At 38.3% G+C, this 23,217-nt stretch overlaps 1 protein-coding gene across 5 annotated transcripts in view; it reads right to left on the reverse strand.

The window, feature by feature from the left end:
- FGD4 (FYVE, RhoGEF and PH domain containing 4) overlaps positions 1 to 23,217 on the reverse strand; it is a 1,935,878-nt gene that overhangs the window by 398,436 nt on the left and 1,514,225 nt on the right. For all 5 annotated transcript variants that reach the window (XM_044088116.1, XM_044088113.1, XM_044088111.1 and 2 more), the window contains one exon: positions 7,745 to 7,901. In XM_044088116.1, coding sequence (XP_043944051.1) covers positions 7,745 to 7,901 — 157 coding nt within the window. The remainder of the gene's footprint in view (positions 1 to 7,744; positions 7,902 to 23,217) is intronic.

Here is a 23,217-nt window from a genome sequence, read left to right on the forward strand (position 1 = left end):
CTCAGAACACATCTGCGGGTGGGGGGCTGGTACTTTGGTAAGAAAAAAAGGGCAGGGATCATAACTGATAATGACTGAATCCCAGCCAGTACTGAAGATGCAATCTTGATGTGGAGAGAAGAATCCTGCAGATCTATTGAGTACATCCAAACCCCTTCCTGAAGATATGGGTGGATGGGCTGCATTGTGACCGTCATTTGTCTTCTTGACATGAAAGGTTTAAGCTACTTAGATCTGGAAGAGGTCTGAGGTCCTTTGTTTTCTTTGGGACTAAAAAGAATCTTAAAAAGATGCTAAGCCCTCTTTGGTCTGATGGGACCTTTAATTTTTCGAAGGAGCTGGAAAATCAACTGAGCCTCTGCTCTCTTCTCTCAGGGTGGCACAAAGATTGTCTGGGGTTTGATGTGAAAAGGATTATGAAGTTTCTAGACAAGATACTCTTCATCAAATGACTTTTTGAGCTATGACACAGAATAAAAATTGCCTACACATAGTAAGGCCTTGCTGAGTCTAATTATGTTGGCTGGCAAAAAACAATTACTAAAATATGGAAATCAAAGTCTAAACAAGTACTGAATATAGTAACACAGACAAAACAACTGAAAATGGGATATTTAGAAAAGGGTAGGCACAAATTACATAGAATAAAATGGAAATTGTGGAACAATACATGCAGAATAATGTTTTGGTGGAGGAATGAGGTTTACAATAAGGCAAGATTTGAATGATCTATGTAATACTTGACTGACAATTATAGGATACATTAGAAGTGATGTACAATGTTTGCAACTAAAAATATGTCACTATGGTTTGTTTACATTTATGCAAATGTATCAACTGAAAATGTAATAAAGATTTTTTTTTAAAACAAGATACTCTTCACCCAGTTGCACTGTGTGATGGCCTGCCAAGCATACAGACGAAGAGAGAGCTGACCCCCAATTGCTTCCAGTGTGTTACACCAGTTGGACAATCCCTCAAGGGCACTGGCCAAGCTTTTTGGAGTAAGTGTCCTTAAAATCCCCGATTCTGCAGAGCTCCTCTGCAGTGTTGTCTGTTAAACAGTTTCCTCTACTGTGTGAGGACCTTGTACAAAGGGGAAATTGAAATGGAGACACTGAGATCTCCTGAGGTACAGCCCTTTGTTGCCCTTCAGTAACAAGGAACTCTCAGAAATCTCAAAATTAACTCCAATAGTAGACAAAGCCTTGTTATTTTGTTGTGCTTCCACAAATATTTCTTTAACTTTGGGGCCAAAGATGTTGATAAGGGACATTTACAAAGGATGCTCTGAAGTTGTTAGCAAAAACAACTAGCTGCACCCAAGCATGACAGAGTATAGCAATGCCAATGCCTATTCCTCTAGCTGTTTCATCTGCTGCCTTACAGGCAGATTGGTGATAGACAACAAGGTTGAAAACTGAGAGTCAAGTTGATTCCTGGTGTCTGGTGCAGCATGTCTCCTGAGAGAATTCTGAGCCTACTCTGACAGATCCCTCTTGAACATTGCAATGAGTTTTATGTAATTCAAAATCCAAACGGAAAGGTTCATGAGGCACAAGCATGTTGCCCAAAATGGTTTATCTTCAGCTCTCTGCTGGGAACATGGACTATGAAGCTTTCTTTAAATAGCTCTTTTTGGTGATGGCTGAAACAACAATATAAACAATAAGATAGCCCTTGCCTCAATATGGTCTTGTCCTTGGGACATACCGCTCAACTTTTACCTCCAGAAATATGGACAAAGCAAAAAATAAGTAGGGAAGAGTCCCAAACTGGGACAATTTTAAATGTTGGTACTACTATTCCAATTTAAAGAGTGATAGAGCAAAAGTCTGATCAAATTAGGGGCATTCCTCTAAAATCTGGACAGTAAAGAGTTATGCCTTGGGCAGTTAAAAACCTTGCCAGGCCTGAATTGAAGGGAATGGGTTCCATCAAGTCAGGCTCTTGCCATGCTCTCTCTCTGCTATCAGGTCAAACAGATGGCCAGCAGGAGGGATCATTCAGAAAGTTGAGGGGGCAGAATTACAAGCCTCAACTTTGAGCCTTCAGGGGGGCACTGGGGGAACCCTCCCCTTCATTGAGATCCAAGTACAGAGTGAAGGATTCCAGTGGGGAACAGCTCCATTAACACTGACACTTTCTAAGAACCTAGGGGAATTCTTATGAAAGTCCGGAAATATTTCAGGATCCTTGTTGAATGATAGGATGGAGGCATTTGGTACTGTTCTGTCCCTAAGGTCAATGCCTCAGACAGGCTGTTATCCAAGGGTACAGTCTAAACAGAGAGTGCATACCCTATCTGCATTAAAGAAATGGCATTGTTCCTGTAAAAAAACACAGATGTAGACCCTGATGGTGCTGGGGCACCCGTGCTTTGACAGAGTCAGTCATCAAAGATGAGGCCAACATTTCAGAAATGGGAGTCCCCAGTACTGGTGACTCTGTTGATACTGGCATTAAGATGGCACCAACACTTTTAACACCAATGGCCCCATCACTGTGAACAGAACTGAGCAACTTGATATGGTGGACCTGAGGTCAAAGGTTAAGTGCAGAGACCACTAGGGTTCAAAGGAATTGGAGTTGAGTACATTCCATGCATGGTCAGCACTGAAGGTTCAGAATCCATGGCTGATGAGGAAGGATGCACCCTGCTTGAAGCTCTGATGTCACTGATGACAACACATGAGCCAGTGAAACAGCAGTTGTTACTGACGTAGATGGGCCAAACTGATCCTGTATGGAAACAGAGGAGTGGGGGGTGAGACTGACACCCATGCCTATTTGAGCCTTTACAAATGGCCTCATCATCTGTTCCCAATCTATATCACTGATGCTTCTGGTAGACCTAAAAGAGGATGCAGAGGGATGTCGACAGTTTAGGATGGTTGAGAGCTCCCTCTTTGAACACCTGTCACTGGAGCTTCCTGGGAAGTATGTCAGTGATGAGGATAGGCTCAGTTCCTAAGGACACCGGAGACAATGTCTATGGTACAAGTCTGTTCTGAAGGGCTCAAAGGCAGAGCTGGATCATGGTTAAATGGGGCTCTAGGCAGGGTAATGGATTGGGGCCCCCTCCTATACACCCCCCTCCCCAGAGCCATTCCAGACTTCGATTACTTGGCTATTTCTCCCTGTTTACCATAAACACTGTTCAAACTTCTCAGAGTGCACACTATTTTCCGCTTTACTTCTACAATGATTATTTGGATTTAATGTAAAACTTATTTCATATTTTATAGCACAAACACTAACAGACATTTGCTAAACAAAGCAACACAGTTTCAGAATGAAAACAGGCTTACCATTAAAACTTTCCTGCCCTTGAAATTCACTTTTATTGAAACAGCACTGAAACCCACATTCAAAGAAAATGCATTTAGCTACTGATGAATAAAGTTTCCTTTTGGGCTGTTTTCAAATCATAGGTCCCTTGCACACATTTTTAGGACCATGAATGCATGTACATGTTCTTTGATTCACCTTCTTGATTGCATTAAATTATATTTTCTGTATAATACAGTACACCACTTGTTAGAGCGTGTTTTAAATTTGTAGTTTTGAACATTTTTTCAGTAAACAATGAAACAAAATGTATGAAGCAATAATGACAAATCTGCCCAATTCAGAACATGTCATCAATAAATGTATACTCAAACTTCTGACATTACAATCCACAAATATCAGTCAATATGCACAATCAATACAGCATTAAAAGTCATCTAAATAATTTGACATTAAAGAGATCTGTAACTAATAGAGAGATTGCTGCTGGCAAACAACTTTATATTTTAGTGTTTCATGTACATATCAAGTGCCTTCTGCCCTTAAGAATAAATTGATAAATGTTACATTAAAAAATGGAAAGCTGGTAATTTTCTAATAAGGAATGGATGGTAGGTAAACTGACAACAGGTGTATAGTTACTAGGCATCTCCTCCAAAGGAGGACAAAACTCAGGACTGCAGCACCCCACATGCATTAAAGTACAACACAGTACCCCACATGCATTAAAGTACAACACAGTATCAGCAATCCCTCTACCTGCCTTTGGAGTAGAACCCACAACAATCCACATAAAAAGCAATTACGCTACCTGTTGTGCTATTAACAATGCTTTTAAATTCTTTAGCACAAGAATGACACCATTTGCTAAACAGTACATTGTAAACAGACTTAGCATAAGCAGCACTAAACTTCTCTTCCCCCGAAGCTCATTTCCTTATAAAATGCACTTCACACTTGATTCCTTGTAAAATGCACATAACATTTAGCCATACCTGTCAACATTGTAGCACAAGAAATCTGGACAAAGCCAAAATTAAATGCGAAACAAAGGCCAAAACTAGGAACAAATTTTAAATATTGCTTGAATAAAAGGTTCTGTGTTACCATGCATTTTCTGAAGGATGAGGACAAACTTAAAAGGCTGTCATTATTTAGTGAACTCAATCCTCACTGATTTGCCAGAAAACTACAAGTTTTATGAAGAAGAGACCTAAAATATGAAGCAAAAATATGGACAGTTGAGAACCATACACTCAAATCCTTGGAATTCAAATGGCAGTTGGTGTAGAGGCTCTTGTTTCCTTCCTGTAGCTGATGTACAAGGTCTGAGCCTGAGCAAATTACCTAACCACCAATTATCCTTAATTGGGGCATTTTACATACATACATACATACATACACACACACACACACACACACACACACACACACACACACACACACAGTCTTGTTGTAGAAGAAAAATATGCTTTCGCAGAAGCGACAGCACTAGAAGAGAACATTAAATTTCACATGGAAAAGAACAGGAAGAGGTCTGTATGATGATGCACACACAGATGCAACAGATGTATGCTACTGGAAGAGGAAGGCATTCAAGAAGAATGCCTTCAAACCACAAATATTATTTACAAACAAAAAAAATTTAAGCAAGTGTGATATCGTCTTGGCAAACAGGCACCCTCCCAGCCAGCAGGGGTCCCTTCTTAGTCAGTGGGCCCTATGCAACTGCCTTAGGCACCTAGTGACCTAGTGCTGGATCTGGCTCTTCTCAAAGGTGAAGTATCTCAGGATGCTGAAGGTTTGGCCTTCTTTGTGACAGAACAGTGGGAACAAGTTTTTTTTTCCTCCAATTTCCTTTTCTTCTTCATTTTCTCTGCCTTTATCTTTTTTTTTTCTCTTTACTCTATCTTGTTTTGTCTAATTTAAACCCCGAGCTGGAGTTGAGATGGCTCTTCAAAATTATTTTTGTGTTGTAACAAAGAAGAAGGCCTGAAGACCTTACAGATTTCACAAGGAGCCGCAAGTGTTCTGGCCCCAGCACACAAAGTAGAAGTCTGTGTGTATCCCAGGACAGAAACTTGTGCCCAAATTTAATGTACTTTTTAAAACCCAAAGCCAGTAACTGCAACAACAGTATAATATTAAGCAACAAAGCAACAATTTTAACTAGAAAGATATACAATTTATTTATACATTTTAATATCAAATTTTATGAAAATACGTTTTCAATGGCTTGCAGTAGAAAAAGAATTCTAAGCTTAGCAGGAAACTGGGAGGAAATATAAGGAGTATTTTTTTTTCTTTGAAAAATGATAAGTACAAGTGAAAAATGAATCTTTGGTGACTAAAAAGACAGTAAATGATCAGGAAAAAATAGCAGAAAAAAACACATGCACCAAATAAGATTTGACAGTATTGGAAAAGCTCTGAAGTGGAAAAGTTAATGGCTTGAATCCATAGTGAGGGTGTGGAACCCATCAGATGAGGGAGACAGAGGGGAAATACAAGTTCAGAGGGGGATCAGTCACAATACAGGACTCATGCTTGACAGCATGCATGCACACATTGCATTCATCTTAATGCACATCCTGTAGTGGGGGTCAGCAAAATGGTTCAGCTAATGAGAAAAGTCTCTATTTCACATCAGAAGGGTCCATACTGGGCCACTTCAGTTTATCCACTAAGAATACAAAGACAGAGGAGGGGCACTAAAAATAGAAATAAAATCTGAATGTGCACTATTCAAACTTGGACCTTTTCATGTCTGTATATGTTTATTTAATTCATTCATTTTTCAATCACCTGCTTAATTCCATTCTGGGCTGTGGAAGTGCCAGATCCTACCCTGCCACTCACTGGGGCATGGTAGAGGAATTAATCCCGAGCGGGTAGTCAACCCAATGCAGGATGCAAGCATACCCCCCCCCCCACGAAAAGAAAACTACAGCTAAATTGGAAGAATGCCAGTTCACCTTTATTATGTCAATGGAACGTGAAAGGAAATTAAAAAAATAATGCAGACAAAGGGAGGATGTGCAGACATTATACAGAATGCAGTCTAACCAAGAAATGAAATGGAGAAGCAACTGCTAACAGGAAACAACTATAACCACTGTGTCAATTGCTATTAAAATACAAGGCATAAAGTTGACAATTGAAGTCAAACTTTGCATAAATCCTAGCCCCAAACCTAGGATTTGACAGATAATGAAGGCTGTCTGGCCCACAGTGGATATGCTACTCATACTTTTTAATCAACAGTTCATATTTCTTGCAAGAATTGTCTCATAAATGCTGTACGGATGCTTGGGCTCTCCCATGTATTTAACTCTACAAATTCCATTGTAAGACTGCCCATGCATCAATGACCATGTCCATGACAATCAATACTTCCTCACACAATCCACCTCAAATGTCCACTATCTATTCAGATGTACTGAGTCTCAGATGATACTCTTTTGGGGGTCCAATGATTCTCCTTAATTGGATTAAAGTTTCTAACAAGCAGCATCCCCAAACCTTATTACGAAACAACAAGCATATTAATCCCACTGTCTTGTTTTACTTGGTTCCAAGTGCAGACTTAGCACCATTACTGCTGAGTTCCTGTACAGTGACACTACTGTATGTACCTACATAGCACAAAGTTCTCCACATGGGCTCTGATGTGGTAGTATCTTCCGGTTTTCTATAAATCATGTTTCCTTGTGTAAATCCCATTATCTCACCAAATTATCGTGCTGCATTCATTTTCCTCTTCTAATATAGGTTCATAGATAGGTAGTAGGCTATTGGGCCTTAGGGCCTATATAAGCCTAGGCAAAAAGGTAACCTGGCTTTTGCCACCCAAGAAAATTAAAAAAAATAATAAAATTAAAAAGAAAGAAGCTACTGCTTCTCCAACTGCTACTAATTTCTTAAGCATCAATTCCTCCACTGAATCTGGTATTAGTTTCAATAATATTTTTTTTCACATTTTCAACAATGGTGCTTCCTAAATAAAAGACTGAACACTTAACCCAACACCAATCATTCATTCATTCAATAAATAAATAAATACCATAAATGAATGAATGAAAACACACAATAAATAAATGGAGAAGTTCTCTTCCCCCAAATAATCCTCCTCTTCCCTCTCTTTTGAGTTAATTATTTTTGTATTTTGACTTAGGGGAGCCAAGTTATGAGATCTAACTAGATTACTGCAGAGCTCTTTTCCAAATAACATAAATTCAATTATAAAATCCATATTAAGTTCAATAGTTATTTCCAGTATTAGCTTTAAAAACAGATCTACAAATAAAATTTAAAATATGAAGTAGAACACAGGTAATAACTGTCCCAAAACAATAATTTTTACAGTTTCTATGCAGAAGGTCCAGGTCTGCTAGGATAATTAAGGACACAGAGCTCTTAAAGGGGATACTGCTCAACAGATACCAGCAAATACCTGAATATCTTGTATGATAAGCAAGAATTGCGGTGACCGTTCTGACCAGATCTTCACTTGCTCCATGGCATTGTCAAAATTTTTCACATACTCTGCATACATCTTTAGGAAAGGTGCTAATTTCTGTAGAATGTCCCCTATCCTTGGTGTTGTGTCCCTGTGGAGACAGATAACAAGTGCATTAAAATCACACTTCTGCAATTTACAAAGACAAACTCAAGAACCTGAAGTTGCTCTTTTGGCCTCAAACAGGAATGGTATACTACTAAAGCCATGACTTAATTTAACAAAAAAAAAATTGCAGTTAATCAGATGTTTAATTATTCAAGAAGTTCTAGCATGAAACAAAACATTTTTGCATCTGCATACATATACATATATTCTATTATGTTAACTGCCCTGTAGCTACACTTTGTAGAAATCTCAGATACTGAATCCCATTTTGTCGGCACTCAAAATATCGAACCTCACTTCATTGAAGCAGCGGAACAAAGATCTTCCCAGTTTAAGTAACCTGTTGTGCGAGATGGTGAACTTTGCCCTTTTCCCAACTGTAGTGCAATCTCGGGCTTGGTACATTTAGTTAGCAGAGGTGGAAGTGGGGGCACAGTCTCACAACTGGGGGGGTGATGAGTGTAGATTCCTCACCTGGGTGGGTTTGGGTTTTTTTTTGGGGGGGGGATAACTGCTTACTTACCCTGCATGGATCTTTGTTGTTCCACTCATGCAATGATATGGGATTTCGATATTTTCAGTGTCAACAAACTGGGATTAAATAATATGAGATTTTGATGAACTGAGGTAAATCCATATATATACAAGTAGTTTCTGTAAAATGGCTATGGCAAAGCATGCAGTTACTGGATATTTTTATGACAAACTTCATAGAAGTACTAATAATATAAAAAAGAGAAGACAACCTTCACAAATATATCATGCATGGAAATATTTTTCATATGAAAGCAACCCAAATACAGCTAAACTCTAAACCACAGTGAGTACATTCAGCTACAGTTAAACTGCTACAGTACCCCAAAGGAATGATCTCGGCAGCTTAGTCAAATTCACAGATTTTCTACACACACACACGAGATCTCACACATCATTATACGTCATTATATGTCATTACATATATAAAAAACTAATTATTTGAAGGCTTTTTTAATTTCTGGTGTCCTGAAGGTACAGACTATTCTAGTTTAGCATACAAGTTTGCTTTTGCACATTAAAATTAATATAAATTTAATTTTAAAATAAAAAAAAATCTTGTTTAGGATACCAGCAGGGTAATAATTCAGACAGTACACTGACTGTACTAGTTAAATAATTACGCTGCAGCTTCCCATTTAAACCAATGGGAAATGTAACCCAGAAGTGACAGGTCATGCTATTTATTAGCATGATGTCTAGCCACCCTTGTAACACAAGCACAGTAACAAGACATGGGTAGCCTATCCATGTTCTACTACTATGTATGTTAAGAACCTGAGATTACTCGGTAAAGGCAGGTAAATCTTGGTGCTTTTCAAGCAATCTCTATGTATGTGAATACAGATTATTAAAAGAAGTACAGAAGTCCAATCTTCTTCTTCTTCTTTTGGCTTTTCCCAGTTAGGGGTTGCCACAGTGGAACACCTGTCTGCTCATGATTGGCAGTGGAGTTTTACGGTGTCGTTGCCAGCCCAACGCCCAACCTTCCACAGAAGGCACACACACGCACACACTCACACCTAGGGCCAATTTAGTGTCCAATCCACCTACAGCATGTCTTTGGGATGTGGGAGGAAACCCATGCGACCACAAGGAGGACATGCCTGCACAGAAGGGACCCCAGCCAAGGATCGAACCAGAGAACTTCTTGCTGTGAGGCGACATCGCTAATCTCTGCACCACCATGGCCACCCTACAGAAGTCCAATCGTATTACACTTTTATCTCTTCCAGGAATTGTTTTCTCCAATTTACTGGCAGGAAACCAACATTATCTGTGGGGGTAGTAGTAACTGAAGGTAGTGCCACAGCATGAATTAGTCATTCTTTTTTTTCAATTATGCCAATCAAGGTTGAGTGGGAATTGCTTTTGCAGCAAGCTAAAATACATTCCTGTTATCACTATTTTTTCTGGTTTTGGTGCTCACACATCATACGTGATTTCCAAAAGCAGGTATGAGTTTTGGAGAGTAAATCTATAGTTGAAAGCAAAAGGGAGTGAGGTGATCAAAGCAAAGTGATACTGCTGTGTGTTGATGGAATGTGGACAGACTATACATATCTGACAGCAATGAGCTTAAATAATATAACATAACCATTTATCTTTCACTTTCATTGCATGACATCAGCGGGTACACAGATGACAGCTATCTTTTGGGCAGGCTGTGTGTGAAAGCAAGGGGCAACTACATGATCACTGATATCACCGAGGGCAATGAAAGTGTCTACAATCAACACAATGAAATTCATTATTTAGCCAATATGTCTTTTATGTTTTTCACAGTCGCCATTTGAAATGTGTGAAAGCAGTGGGCAATTACATGAACCATATGAAATGATCATTGAGACTGCTTGCTGTATGTATGGGGGGTTGGGGAGACAGTGCATATGTGACTAAAACAAGTTGAAATGAATTACTACGATTATTTCTTTCACTTTCCTTATATCAATCAGACGTACACAGAGAGGCTGGCTGTATTTTGGGAATAGAAAATAAACATATACTGAGAGTAGTAACATGATCAATAAAAAAATGATCACTGATATGGCTTTTCCTGGAGGGTCAGTGTGCATCTAACAGCAACAAACTGAAAAATGTTATTGTAAATATTATGCTACTCACCTTCTCAATGAGCATCAGAAGTATACAGTATGTGGTTATTCTTGCTTTGTGGTAGACTACATGCAAAAGCAAAGGGCAGTTAAGTGGTTATTGTTGATTATACCATGACCCCCCCAAAACGTGCACGCTGATTGGCCAGCGTGCCCGTTGTAAATCGAGATATACTAATGGAAAAAGGTCCGGTTGCCCGGACTTTTTTCCATTAGTATAACTCCTTTAAAACACTGTCTCGCTATGTTAAAAGGGTTTAACATAGCGAGACAGCTTTAAAATAAGCAACGGAGATCTCCGTTGCTTATTTTAAAGCTGTCTCGCTATGTTAAACCCATTTAACATAGCGAGACAGTGTTTGAAAAAAAAGCAACGGAGAAAGCAAGATCTCCGTTGCTCCTCCTAGTGTCTCGCCATGTTAAACGAGCCCAACATAGCGAGACAGTTTTAAAATAAGCAACGGAGATGTCCGTTGCTTATTTTAAAACTGTCTCGCTATGTTAAACTCATTTAACATAGCGAGACACTAAAAAAAAGCAACGGAGATCTTGCTTTCTCCGTTGCTTTTGCCCACAGCTCTGATGTACTGCGCAGGCGCGCAGTACATCAGAACTGCCGTGGATGCCAGACATCTGCGGAAGGGCAGTAAACAGGCATTATACTATGCCATTATTTAAGAAAAGTAACAGTTTCTTTTCTTAAATAATGTCATGGTATAATAGCAATAACCCACTTCTTGGTGTGGGTAATGCTAAATTTACCCACGGTTGGCTTTGTTTAGTCCCTCGGGCTTCGCCCTCGGGACCAAACCACGCCAACCGTGGGTAAATTTAGCATTACCCACACCCAGGCGTGGGTTATTGCTATAATACCAACGTGGTTTGTTGCTGGGCAGATTAAGTCCCAAAGTAATGTGTCCATTACATTTAATGTGACAACTTCTAAATCAAAAGTGGTACATCCTCTCAGAAGGGGGACATTCCATTGCAACAGTATGAATGCATGTGAAAGTAGACAATGCTAGAGTTTGTTATATGTTTAGAAACACAACGAAGAGACAATCTATGTTTTGTTTCTAACTACATTATTTTAATCTTACAACTTCCTTAAAACTCAAGTCTTAAGATTTAGTTCATGACAAACAGGAAACTTTTTATTTTTTTTTTCAAACGGAAAGAATATAGAAAGTTTGTGTTAATATCTTAAGAATTAAAATAACTATTTGTCTCTATAAGTGGCGCATTCCAGCATTTGAAATTTTAGTTAAAAAAAAAAAGGGGAGGGGGACATTAATAGAAATTGTGATTTGGCACTCAGAGATTCAGTGTGTAGCTGTTCTATTACCTCAGCATCTAAAAGAACAACCCAAGTACAGTTTGTAAATGAATATCCAGATTTCATGTCCAAAATATTTTACTACAAAATGTCATACTTTCAGATATATAACCTTGGTAGTCTCCATCTAAATGTACATGCCCATTAGAGTGTACCAGACAGCCAAGTTGCATATTATTCAGTTTCCATTTGGAGTGAGCAGACAATTTCTACACAGAGAGTAAGAATCAGCCCATATCTAGAATTTGCTTTTATGCTGTTATATCAGAAGTATATAAAAAAACAAAAATATTTCTCAAAGTAATACAGATTTCTGATGCTGCACAAAGGGCTGATGCTAAACTCCATCTAGTGGAAAAGGTGGTGTGCAGCCATGCAAATCGGGACTGAAATATAGTGAAATCCTAAGGGACAGAATAGCCCTCTTGAAAGTGTTTTGCTCCCAACTATCTAAAGTACCTGATTTTTTTTTGTTACATTAACTGCCTCAGAGGAAAGGTTAAAAGCAGCTAGCAAATCTAATATTTCACAAGACTTTTGTTGTGTGAGTTTCATAATGAAATCATAAAAGCTTGAGATATGGCTTTTTATATATGGGTTACATATGCAGGCGCTAATATGCTTTAATTGTCACAGTCTGACATTCTACATTATTCTCCATTTCCAGTGGGAATGTTGTGTAGCTAGAGTGCATGGTGTCAGAAATTTGCTGTTTTATTTCTTATTGTTTGCATACTGCAGGCAGACAAACCTTAGGTCATTGTTCCCCTATACTCGTCACTCATTAGACCCATTATAGAGTACAACGGCCCTTTTGGAATGTACCTCACAAGACATCTGCAGCAGCTGGTAAGGCCACAGAAGTACCTCACAAATAACTGGCATCAAACAAATGCCCTACACTGACCGCCTCAAAAAACTCCAGCTTTACTCTGTAGCATATCGCCTACTCTGAGGTGATCTATGCCTAACATATAAAGCTATGTCAAACCCAGAGCTGTTGGACATGCTACACCTAAAGAAATCCCAATCCCTCCCAGCTACATGCTCTAGGGATCTAAACCTTGTCACCACAATAAACAGGACACGTTGGAGGGATAGATTCCTGTCCAGAGACTTCCTATACTCTGGAACAAGCTACCCATCTATGTCAAGCAGAGTTCTTCATTAGCACTCTTCAAGAAAAATTTTGATGAGTGGATGGGAAATAGGAAAAACACCACGGGGATCACTTCTGTGTCTCTGCTCGACAGTGGCACAGGAAAATAACTTTCTTGGGTGGCGTAAGCTATGGAACCTTGCTGGCTAAGCTTACGTAGGCCCTTGGGCCGATAGCCTAGTACCTACCTATGAACCTATACATATATATTTTTTTATTTTTAACACCTTTATTGAAATTATCACTTAAGACATAGCCAAACATGCATTTATATAAAACAAATCATATTAACATAATCCCAGTTGCAAACATTTTACATCACATACATTATTTTATATATTTATCAACAATCGAACATTACATAAATTCCTGCCTACCCTTAAACCTCATTCCTCCTCCAAAACATTATTCTGTATGTATTGCTCCCACAATTTCTTTTTTTAAACAAGAAACTTCTTTATTAAATCATCTATGGCATAGGCAATCATACAGTTATACAAATGAAAGCAAACCATACTGACAATTTTAGTTGCAAACATTATACATTACTTATAATCTATCTAGTCATTGCCAGTCAAACATTATACAACTCATTCAGATCCTGCCTTCTTTAAAACATCATTCTTCCTCTGCATGTATTGTTCCCACAAGTCCTTTTTTTTCTATGTAATTTGCTCCTACCCTTTTCTAAATATTCCAGTTCCTGCCGTTACATCTCTATTACTATATTCACTGCTTCTGGTACAGTTGGTTTAGACTTTGATTTCCATTTTGTAGTAACTGCATTTTTGGCAGCCACCATAATTAGACTCAGCAAGGCCTTGCTCTATCTAGGCTAGTCAATTCTGATTCTGTATCAAAGCTTAAAAAAATGATTTCCTTAGTTAGACCAATTTACTCACCCAGAATCTCTGACAGAGTAGTCTGCAGGGAATCTTTAAAGTTGCCAACTCATTACACTCCCAGAAAATATGTTCCCAGTTACCTATTTCTTCTCCATCACATCTCCAACATTTGTTGTCAGCTTAAGAAAAACGTATTTGTGGAATTAACTTGTGGTATAAAAATACCCATGTAAACATGTCCAAGCAAAGATCCTAAATCTTCCAGACTTTGTTGCATATTTGGAAGACATACATATATCCTCACATTGTTCCTTAGTGAATTGCTTATCCATTCTCACTTTCCCATCCTTTTTAAGCTTCTCTGATTGATTCTTATAGTTATCATGCAATATTTGATATGCTCTGCTAATTATTCCTTTTTTAACAGCAGCTTATGTTCTGGATTCTATTAAATCCCTACCAGTGCTGATCTTTCACTTAGGCTCCCCCTTTTTCTTTCTCTTTGCCTATCAACCTTGATAGGGAAAAGCAATCTCTAGCCTGCAGTCCAAATATATTCTTTGCATCTTCCCATTCTGTTACCTTTCCCTCTCTAATTATTTGCTCCCAATTCCTTTGTTCTTTTGCCAGATTTCTCCAATAAATTCCAGCCCCATCTTGCCTATTGTCTATATCCCTAATTGAAGTCATCCTTACTGGCATAATCTTCTTTCTCCATTCCCGTGTTGGCTAAGTTCTTAGAATACTTTATGCTACTTCATGGACATAATATTCTGCATGATTATTGTTATTCTCCTTAAAGGCCTGCATCCAAAACCACACTCTCTCCTTGTTTCTTGAGCTTTCCCCCTGTTTCATCACTATCCCTTTCCACTTTGAATTATAGCTTTCTGCTTGTGCTATGTACAGGGAGCCTTAACTGTGTAGCTCTGAAATATCCCTTCAAAATGGGTAATCCCAAACCGCCTTATTCTACTGGAAGAATCAACTCATCCCACTTGACTCTTGCTGCTTCCTCTCTCAGATAATCCTTCAACTTTTAATTGCTTTCCACAGCTTCTCCTCTGGGTGATAAAAGTATGTTTGACCTGTATATAAAACTAAAGGGACTAAAACACTAACTGCTTGCGTCTTATAATCCATATAACAGAGCTTCCAATTTCTCAGCTTTTGTATTATCTTTTAATTAGTCTCTTCCCACATATCCTTAGCTGCCACAGCAGAATAATTTTTAATCCATAATCCTAAATACTTCATTTTATCATGTCCCTATAAAAATGAATATTGCTGAACCAATTTGTGTGTGGGTACATAATTTACAGCTACTGCCTTTGTTTTAACTTCATTAATTTTGTATCCAAAAAAGATTTGAAATGGTCTCAAAATGTTCCACAACACCATAATGTGTTTTACTGGTTTTATCAGGTATAAATAAAAACATTTGCAAATACAGCCATCTTTTCTTGACTACCATACCAATTATATCCTTGAATTTCTGAGTCCCTTATTTTCTTTGCCAATGGTTCTAAATATAATGCATATAGCAAAGGAGAAAGAAAACACCCTTGCCTGGTCCATCTGCTCAAACAGAAATTATCAGAGAGGAAGCCACCCACTTCAATTTTTGCTTCCGATCTCTCATATATCCTAATCAACAGCAGAATACAGGAAACAGCCCCAATACTAAATAGACACACCGTAAAAAAGAAGAACAAATAAACTGGTAGCAAAATAGGTGGTCTAACCACGTAGTGTATTTCGTAGCGAAAAATGTTCAGACTAGAACACTGACAGCGTCTCCAAAGCTCAAAACACAGCTGACCAAAGTTCACTTGAAGAAAGAACACACTTGCAGCTTCTCCAAAGTTTAAAACGTATTTAATCCATAAAAAAGTAGTAAGCGCTTTCGCGTAGGTACACCTACGCTTCCTCAGACATAAAAACTGTATGAAACTCTCCAACTTTTAAACACAAACGGGCGGGAAAATGTATCAATTAACTAAGCAATCATTCAATCTGACTCATCTATTAATCAGAATTTAAAGAAAAACGACAACTGCAGCAAAAAACTGCCTCCTAGATGTAAACAAAACACATTCGGGCATTGCAACTGATGTCAATCTGGCTGCATAGATCTTACACATGATCATCATACTGTTCAAACGTTCTCAGTAAACAATAAAGAGAAAATATTCATACAAAACCACATCTTACACGAATATTAAAATATATATACTGACAAAAATAATAAAAACCATCAATCATGCTAACATCAATAGCAATTACATTTTCATCTTCTACATAAATAGATTGATCTAACTGTGGACAAATGAATGACAACGCTGAACCACTCTGTTCCTATAAAAAGAGAACCTTTTTGAGTAAAGCCGCTAGCTATATATTATCAAATAAGCATATTGCCATCGGACAGGCTCGTGATCAAAGACAGAGTTAAAAATGTCGTGGCAGTTATCAAAAACGCGAAGCTTGTAATCGCTTGGAATATCCTACGCATCGGTCGTTTGAGTTTCGGGTTTTAGAAATAGTAAGGGTTAGTCACAGAGGTGGTGATTTAGCCAATATGCTAGCTAAGGCCGAATTGATTGATGATTTTTATTATTTTTGTCAGTATATATATTTTAATATTCGTGTAAGATGTGGTTTTGTATGAATATTTTCTCTTTATTGTTTACTGAGAACGTTTGAACAGTATGATGATCATGTGTAAGATCTATGCAGCCAGATTGACATCAGTTGTAATGCCCGAGTGTGTTTTGTTTACATCTAGGAGGCAGTTTTTTGCTGCAGTTGTCGTTTTTCTTTAAATTCTGATTAATAGATGAGTCAGATTGAATGATTGCTTAGTTAATTGATACATTTTCCCGCCCATTTGTGTTTAAAAGTTGGAGAGTTTCATACAGTTTTTATGTCTGAGGAAGCGTAGGTGTACCTACGCGAAAGCGCTTACTACTTTTTTATGGATTAAATACGTTTTAAACTTTGGAGAAGCTGCAAGTGTGTTCTTTCTTCAAGTGAACTTTGGCCAGCTGTGTTTTGAGCTTTGGAGACGTTGTCAGTGTTCTAGTCTGAACATTTTTCGCTACGAAATACACTACGTGGTTAGACCACCGTATTTTGCTACCAGTTTATATCCTAATCAACCTTATAATTTTATCAGGGAATGCAAATGCTTCCATTGCCCTGCTTTTAAACTCTCAGCTTACTCTGTCAAATGCTTTCTATGCAGCAAGACCCACCACCAACAGTGGCATTTTCTTACATTGAGCTTCTGGATCATCAGTGTTCTGTTAATGTTGTCAAATGTTTGCATCCCCTCCACAAAACCACATTGATCCATATCTATCAATTTTGGCATCACCTTTGCCATTCATTTAGCTATTATAGACATCAACACTTCATTATCATGGCTTAGTATTGAAATGGGCCTGTATGAAGCTGGATCTGATGGGTCTTTACCCTCTTTAGGTATTACAGCCGCCACCATTTTCTTCCAAGATGTTGGTACTTCTCCTCCTCTTAAAATACTGTTAAAACCTTCCAGATGTTTATCAGTTTTTTCCCCTTCTTGCTTCCAAACTTCATTGCGAATACCATCTACTCCTGGGGAATTTACTGTGGACTGGTTATACATCACCAGTTTTATCTCATCTCCTAATATCCTAACTGTTAGCAATTGAGCCTCATTTGCATCTAAAATTGGCATATTTAATTATTTCACAAACATTTCCATTTGTACCTTTTCTTGATTTCCATATTTCTCTGCTTTATACAGACTTTTATAAAATTTCTGAAATATTTCTAGTATCACTACAGGATCTGTTATCTTCCTTGTTACAGGCTCCCTAAGCTTGGCAACAACTCTTTCTATTTTCTGTTGCCTGAGTCATTGTGCTAAAGGTTTTTATGCTCCACAATTTCCATTTCTTGTATGTCATTTGTTCCTACCATTTTCTAAAGATCCCACTTCCAGTTCTTTTATCTTGTTTACAATATTCAGTACTTCAAATACAGCTGGTTTACACTTTGATTTCCATTGTCTAGTAACTGCTTTTTTTGACAGCTGCTAGAATTAAACTTAACAAAGCCTTAACCCATCTCAAAAAAAAAAATCTACCAACTCATTACACTCCCAAAACATTTGTTCCCAGTTACCTCTTTCTTCCCCATCCTACCTCCAACATTTGCCATCAAAACATTATTCAAGTGCATCATATAATTAGTGTGTGCTTATGAAATGGGAACAAAAAATAATCTTTTCTCAGAAAAAAGTAATATTTTGAACATGTTATGTTACAGAAATGTATGAATATTTTAGCTCTATCATACACATACCTATTGGAAATTCTGTTGTCTGTTTTTCCAAAATGCTACTAGGTTTTCCAGTGCACAATAAAATAAGACTATCCAGTGGCCTTTTCCTCAAAATTTCACAGAATGTCATAAAGCAGTAGAAAGACATTGGTGTTTGAAGTTAGGGTCAAATTCAAGGCAGGGTGGTATTTTGAAATTCACAGACTGCAATATTTACACACAGGACCATTAAAAACACAAGGTCATCATTCAGTTCTTTTCTGAGAAAAGCTATACAAAACAAATGTATAACATATTGTGATTTCATGTAAAAAGTGTATGTACTGCAGCAGAAAAGTGATGCTTTTATTATTTTTATATGCTAAGGCACAAAAGTAACAGACACATACATATAGATATTTTCTTATTAACATTCAAACTGCAGCTGTTCCTTTTCTTCATTGGTAGGAACTAAATCTAAGAGTGTTTTGGAGATAACTATGCCAGTGCCCTTCCCTGAAAATTAGATGAAAAATACTGAACTGTCTTGGAGAAAGATGCATTTAGGTACATATTAAAAAAAATGCCCCTGGGATGCCAGTACCTATACACAGAGAGACAGAGCCCTGACTATGTCCTAGGCAACTTGGGTCTAATTAGCAACTTGGGAGTATAAGGCAATGGCAACGGTAGGACTGGCCTAACCACTGACCCCTACAAGGGGGTGAAGATGTAAAACAGCATTATCCTTAGGGCAGGTGGGGCATTGGCTGAGTCACCACAGAGGTAGGACAATACTCCAGCAATCTTCATTGCATAACCGGTCATGGATTTTCAAATGCAAGCAAGAAGACAGGACGTTAGGGCATGGAAAAACACTACCTGGCAACAATATGACACTGCTCCAGGTGCCTCAGTCTCCTCACCAGCCCTGACCATGGGTCAGAATTAGTCTTGGGGTCTGGAAAGGAGAACCTATGTAGACATGGTGGATTAGGAGAAGCTCTGGGGGGGCAGCCAATGGTCAGCTGTAAGGAGCCAAACAGAGAGAAAATAATACCCCAAACAGCCAGCATTCTAAGGATAGACTTGAAATGTTTAGCAGTTAAGGGGCTAGCAGTGATTCCAAATGTCCTTTTTACATGCTTATAAAATTAAATCTAATATACTAATCACTCCATAGCAGTATGTTCCCCAAACGGGCTTACAAAACACTCAGTTTGAACATGATATAACTGTAATCTATGTTTTATATGAAGCTAGACTCCTGCAACATATTTAAATTTTGACAGTAGTTGTAAAAATAAGCCTAATTAAAACTCAGTACAAATATTTACAAACATTAAATATAAAATCTATGTTATACAGTCAGCCCTACCACAACAGCCAGAGAAGTGGAGCATTAGACTAGTAAGGAGCCAACAAACTGAATTTAATGTAATGTCTCAATTTTTATTGTAGTAGATGGAATGCACATGATTATGTTTTCCACATTAGGCAAGTTAGCATTCATTACAGGTCTGTTTAGACAGCAAACATCTTTTTCTTCATATACTCTGGTGTCAACTCTTTGCATATTAGCATGTATTCCTTGCACTGCCTGACATTTCATGTTCAGACATAACAGATGTTCATAGTAGATTAATTACTAAAGAAATACCAGACAGCTTATCATGAGCATGTGACACACAAGTTCTCTAGCCCTCTCTTAGTTTACATGACTTCAGTAAAGACATTATGTGCTGCTGTTATAAATGTATAGCTTTATGCTGTTATGTTTTACACCTCTCAAACTGCCAGCTCACACAATCATCTCAGGTACCAAAAAAAATCATAGCACAGTGTCCCCAAAATACACACTTAAACTTTGATGATGCCTCAGGGAGGAGGAATAATGAGCAAATTTTCACTCAAAAGACAAGTAGTTACACACACATTCATGTTCGTATACATATATAGATAGATATATGGGACTTGGGCATTTGGTCAAAACTCTAGGTTGCTGACATCTATTTACTCGACCATAACTGGTCGACAAATGCACTAGACTGACAATCCTCAGAGAGGAGAATATTCCCTTCCCGAGGGTTTATGAGGTCTTGGAGTTAGTATATATAATTAGCAGGGGGTGTTTGAAATTTGCATGCACCAAGGTTCCTTCTCAGTGCATGCCTGGTAATTTGTCAAAATTTGTGTTGTTGACTTTTTGAGGATGACATTCTTGCCAACAACATTGTTGATTTAATGACCAAACCATGTCAAGTATACCTGCAAATGTATACACACACATATGTGTGTGTTGCGTGTGTGCATGTGTGTATTTATTTACATTTGTTGACCGGGATTGTCCAACTGGAAGTAGGTCCATTTTCAGCGGAAGCCCGGGGAGAAAAGCTCCACAGTTAAAATATACAGACAGTAGTTACACTGGATTTACATAGCAATTAACAATTTGATCAACGTAGCAATTAAAAATTACTAACATAGTTACAGATGAAGAACATAGTACATCAGTAGACAACTAGAATATTTATTATCTGCGAAGTACATAACAGACATTAACAATTGTTACAATAAGAAGTTCCTGCTGTATAATAAGTAGTTAGGCTTATGAGCATCCAAGCTTGCTATAATCAAGGTAGTTAGTGGGGTGGAAAGGTAGTGGGTGGATGAGGTGAGTGATATTAGAGGGGGAGTTGCAAGGACATAGCCAGCATGTTTTAGGTGCGCTTTTAGTAAAGTTTTGAAGTGGGTGCATGATGGTACGGAGGTAATTGTGGGTGGGAGGGAGTTCCATAATTTGAATATGGCGCAAGAGAATAGTGCTTCTCCAGCAGAGTTATTGGCTTTAGTGACCTGTAAGTGATTTTTGTTGCTGTATCTTAGTGGTCTGGTGGTGCGATAGGGTTGGAGTAGATTCTGGACGGATGGTAATTTTAGTGTATGGTTTACTAGTTTGTGGGCGTTTCTATATATAATATATAGACACAAACACATACATCAAGAAATTGAGACATAAGACACGCACAGTATTTTACATCACACAAGCAGTCTACCAGTGCACAGCTGAGACTGCTCGAAGCTGCTGATAAAAGCATTTGGACTACATTTTTGCATTCAGAGAAGTACATTTTAAGTACATTTATAACTGCACGTATCTTACCATTTCAATCAGTTTACTGTTTTTTTGCTGTTTAACTGAAGTTAAAGGTAATAATTTAAGGCATTTTTATAGTATGCATTACTTTTTGGTTTCTCTGTCGGGCTTAGGTGCGTTTCTAAGTTTGGCTGTCTCCTGCCCTCCCTGTTCTTGTTTTGGTTTTATACTTGGAGGCTTTTGAGCTGCCTGCTCCTAATGTATAGTGGTATAGAAGCTCATCCAAGTCTTATCCCCTCTGCTTGTCTAACTGGTTACTGATGTGAAATGTGTGTTCCTCATTGCTGGCTTGTCTGCCTTTGAATGGCTTTGTGATTACTTGTAGCTAGTTGTTACACCTGTTTCTGGTAACCTTTTACTTTTAGCTAACTAACTTACGAAGACTGGGACTGCAAATCTAGCTGGAGTAGAAAGGTAGCCTGGTCTGTCCTAGTTGGGAAGCACATAGCGACGCTTAAACTCGCTCATCACACAGCTCTGTTCTGTATGTTGCCTTAGTTTTTACATTTTACAATATACTTATTTAAGGCATTATCTACTGTACTCTCTAACAAGTTGGTATGCTGTAAAGTAGCTTGGCAGCAAGGAACCCCCCCCCCATTTCTTAATAGTCTGCCTGTTAGTTTCAACAAACTTGTGTCTATTACATGCTGGACTCTAGCCTGTGTTAAGATATTTCTTACCCAGCCTGTCTTAAGTTATTTCTTACCTGATAGTACTACACAACAAAACCTCTTATTCTTACTATGAACAGTACATAGCCTTATTCTGTTAGAGTTTTTAGTGATTGTGCTTGACTCTGGGATTGGCTCAACCTGCTTCGCTCGGGCTCACTTCGCTCCCCTCCCACCTCCATTCCCACCCACCTCCCATATCATTTCCTTTATAGCTAATGACTTTGCACATTCCACAACTTAACCCTCCCCCTCCTGTCTTTCACTCCATAGCAGACTATACCTCAACCCACTTGCTGCTACAACAAAATAGTCTAACTTCACCCACCCCCCCACTGGAACTAGCTGGTATACACTATTATCCACTATCTAATAGACCAAAAAACTTTACTCCCGTGCATTTTATTAACTAAAAACACCCTACAATATGTACTTCTCCAAGTATAGCATACACTGTCTAGATCGACCAAAAAGGAAAGGTGGAGGCGTCGCTATCCTACACTCTAACTACCTTACCATTTCTAACTCTACTTTTACATCCCAAGCCTTCTCCCCAGACGAAATTTTATCTGTAAACCTAAATATTAATAGCCATTCCACTATCACCACTTTAGCAGTTTACATTCCACCAGGTGATAATATCCCCCTACTGGAAAATATGATTGCTCATATCTCCCAACACATCCCAAATAAAACTATCATTCTTGGGGATGTCAACATTAATTGGCATCTCTCTCCTCTCAAAACTCCTCACAACACCTTAATCTCTACGGCTTTACTCAACTCATCTCTGATCCCACTTATTTCAATAACTCCCATACAGCCTCATCTCTCCTTGACTGGATTCTTGTCTCTCACCCTTCCAAATACCATAACCCTGAAATGCTACCAAATTCCCTAAGTGATCATTGTCCAGTAAAACTACTACGATACACATTCCATCAAGCTAAACCTCAAAGGTTTATCAAACACCGACAACTAATAAACTTTAATCCTGAAACTTACTCCCTTAGGATGAAGCTGTCCACTTTAACTCCACCTTCCTTAGTATTTTAAATTCTGTGGCACCCCTTAGAACAGTCCGCATAAAGCCCAACATAGACCCATGGCTGACCGTAAACACATGTGCACTACTAAAAAATAAAGACAGAGCATGGAAAATTTGGACT

The sequence above is a fragment of the Protopterus annectens genome, chromosome 11.part0, assembly GCF_019279795.1.
Source record: "Protopterus annectens isolate FY-2018-M chromosome 11.part0, PAN1.0, whole genome shotgun sequence".
NCBI lineage: Eukaryota > Metazoa > Chordata > Ceratodontiformes > Protopteridae > Protopterus > Protopterus annectens.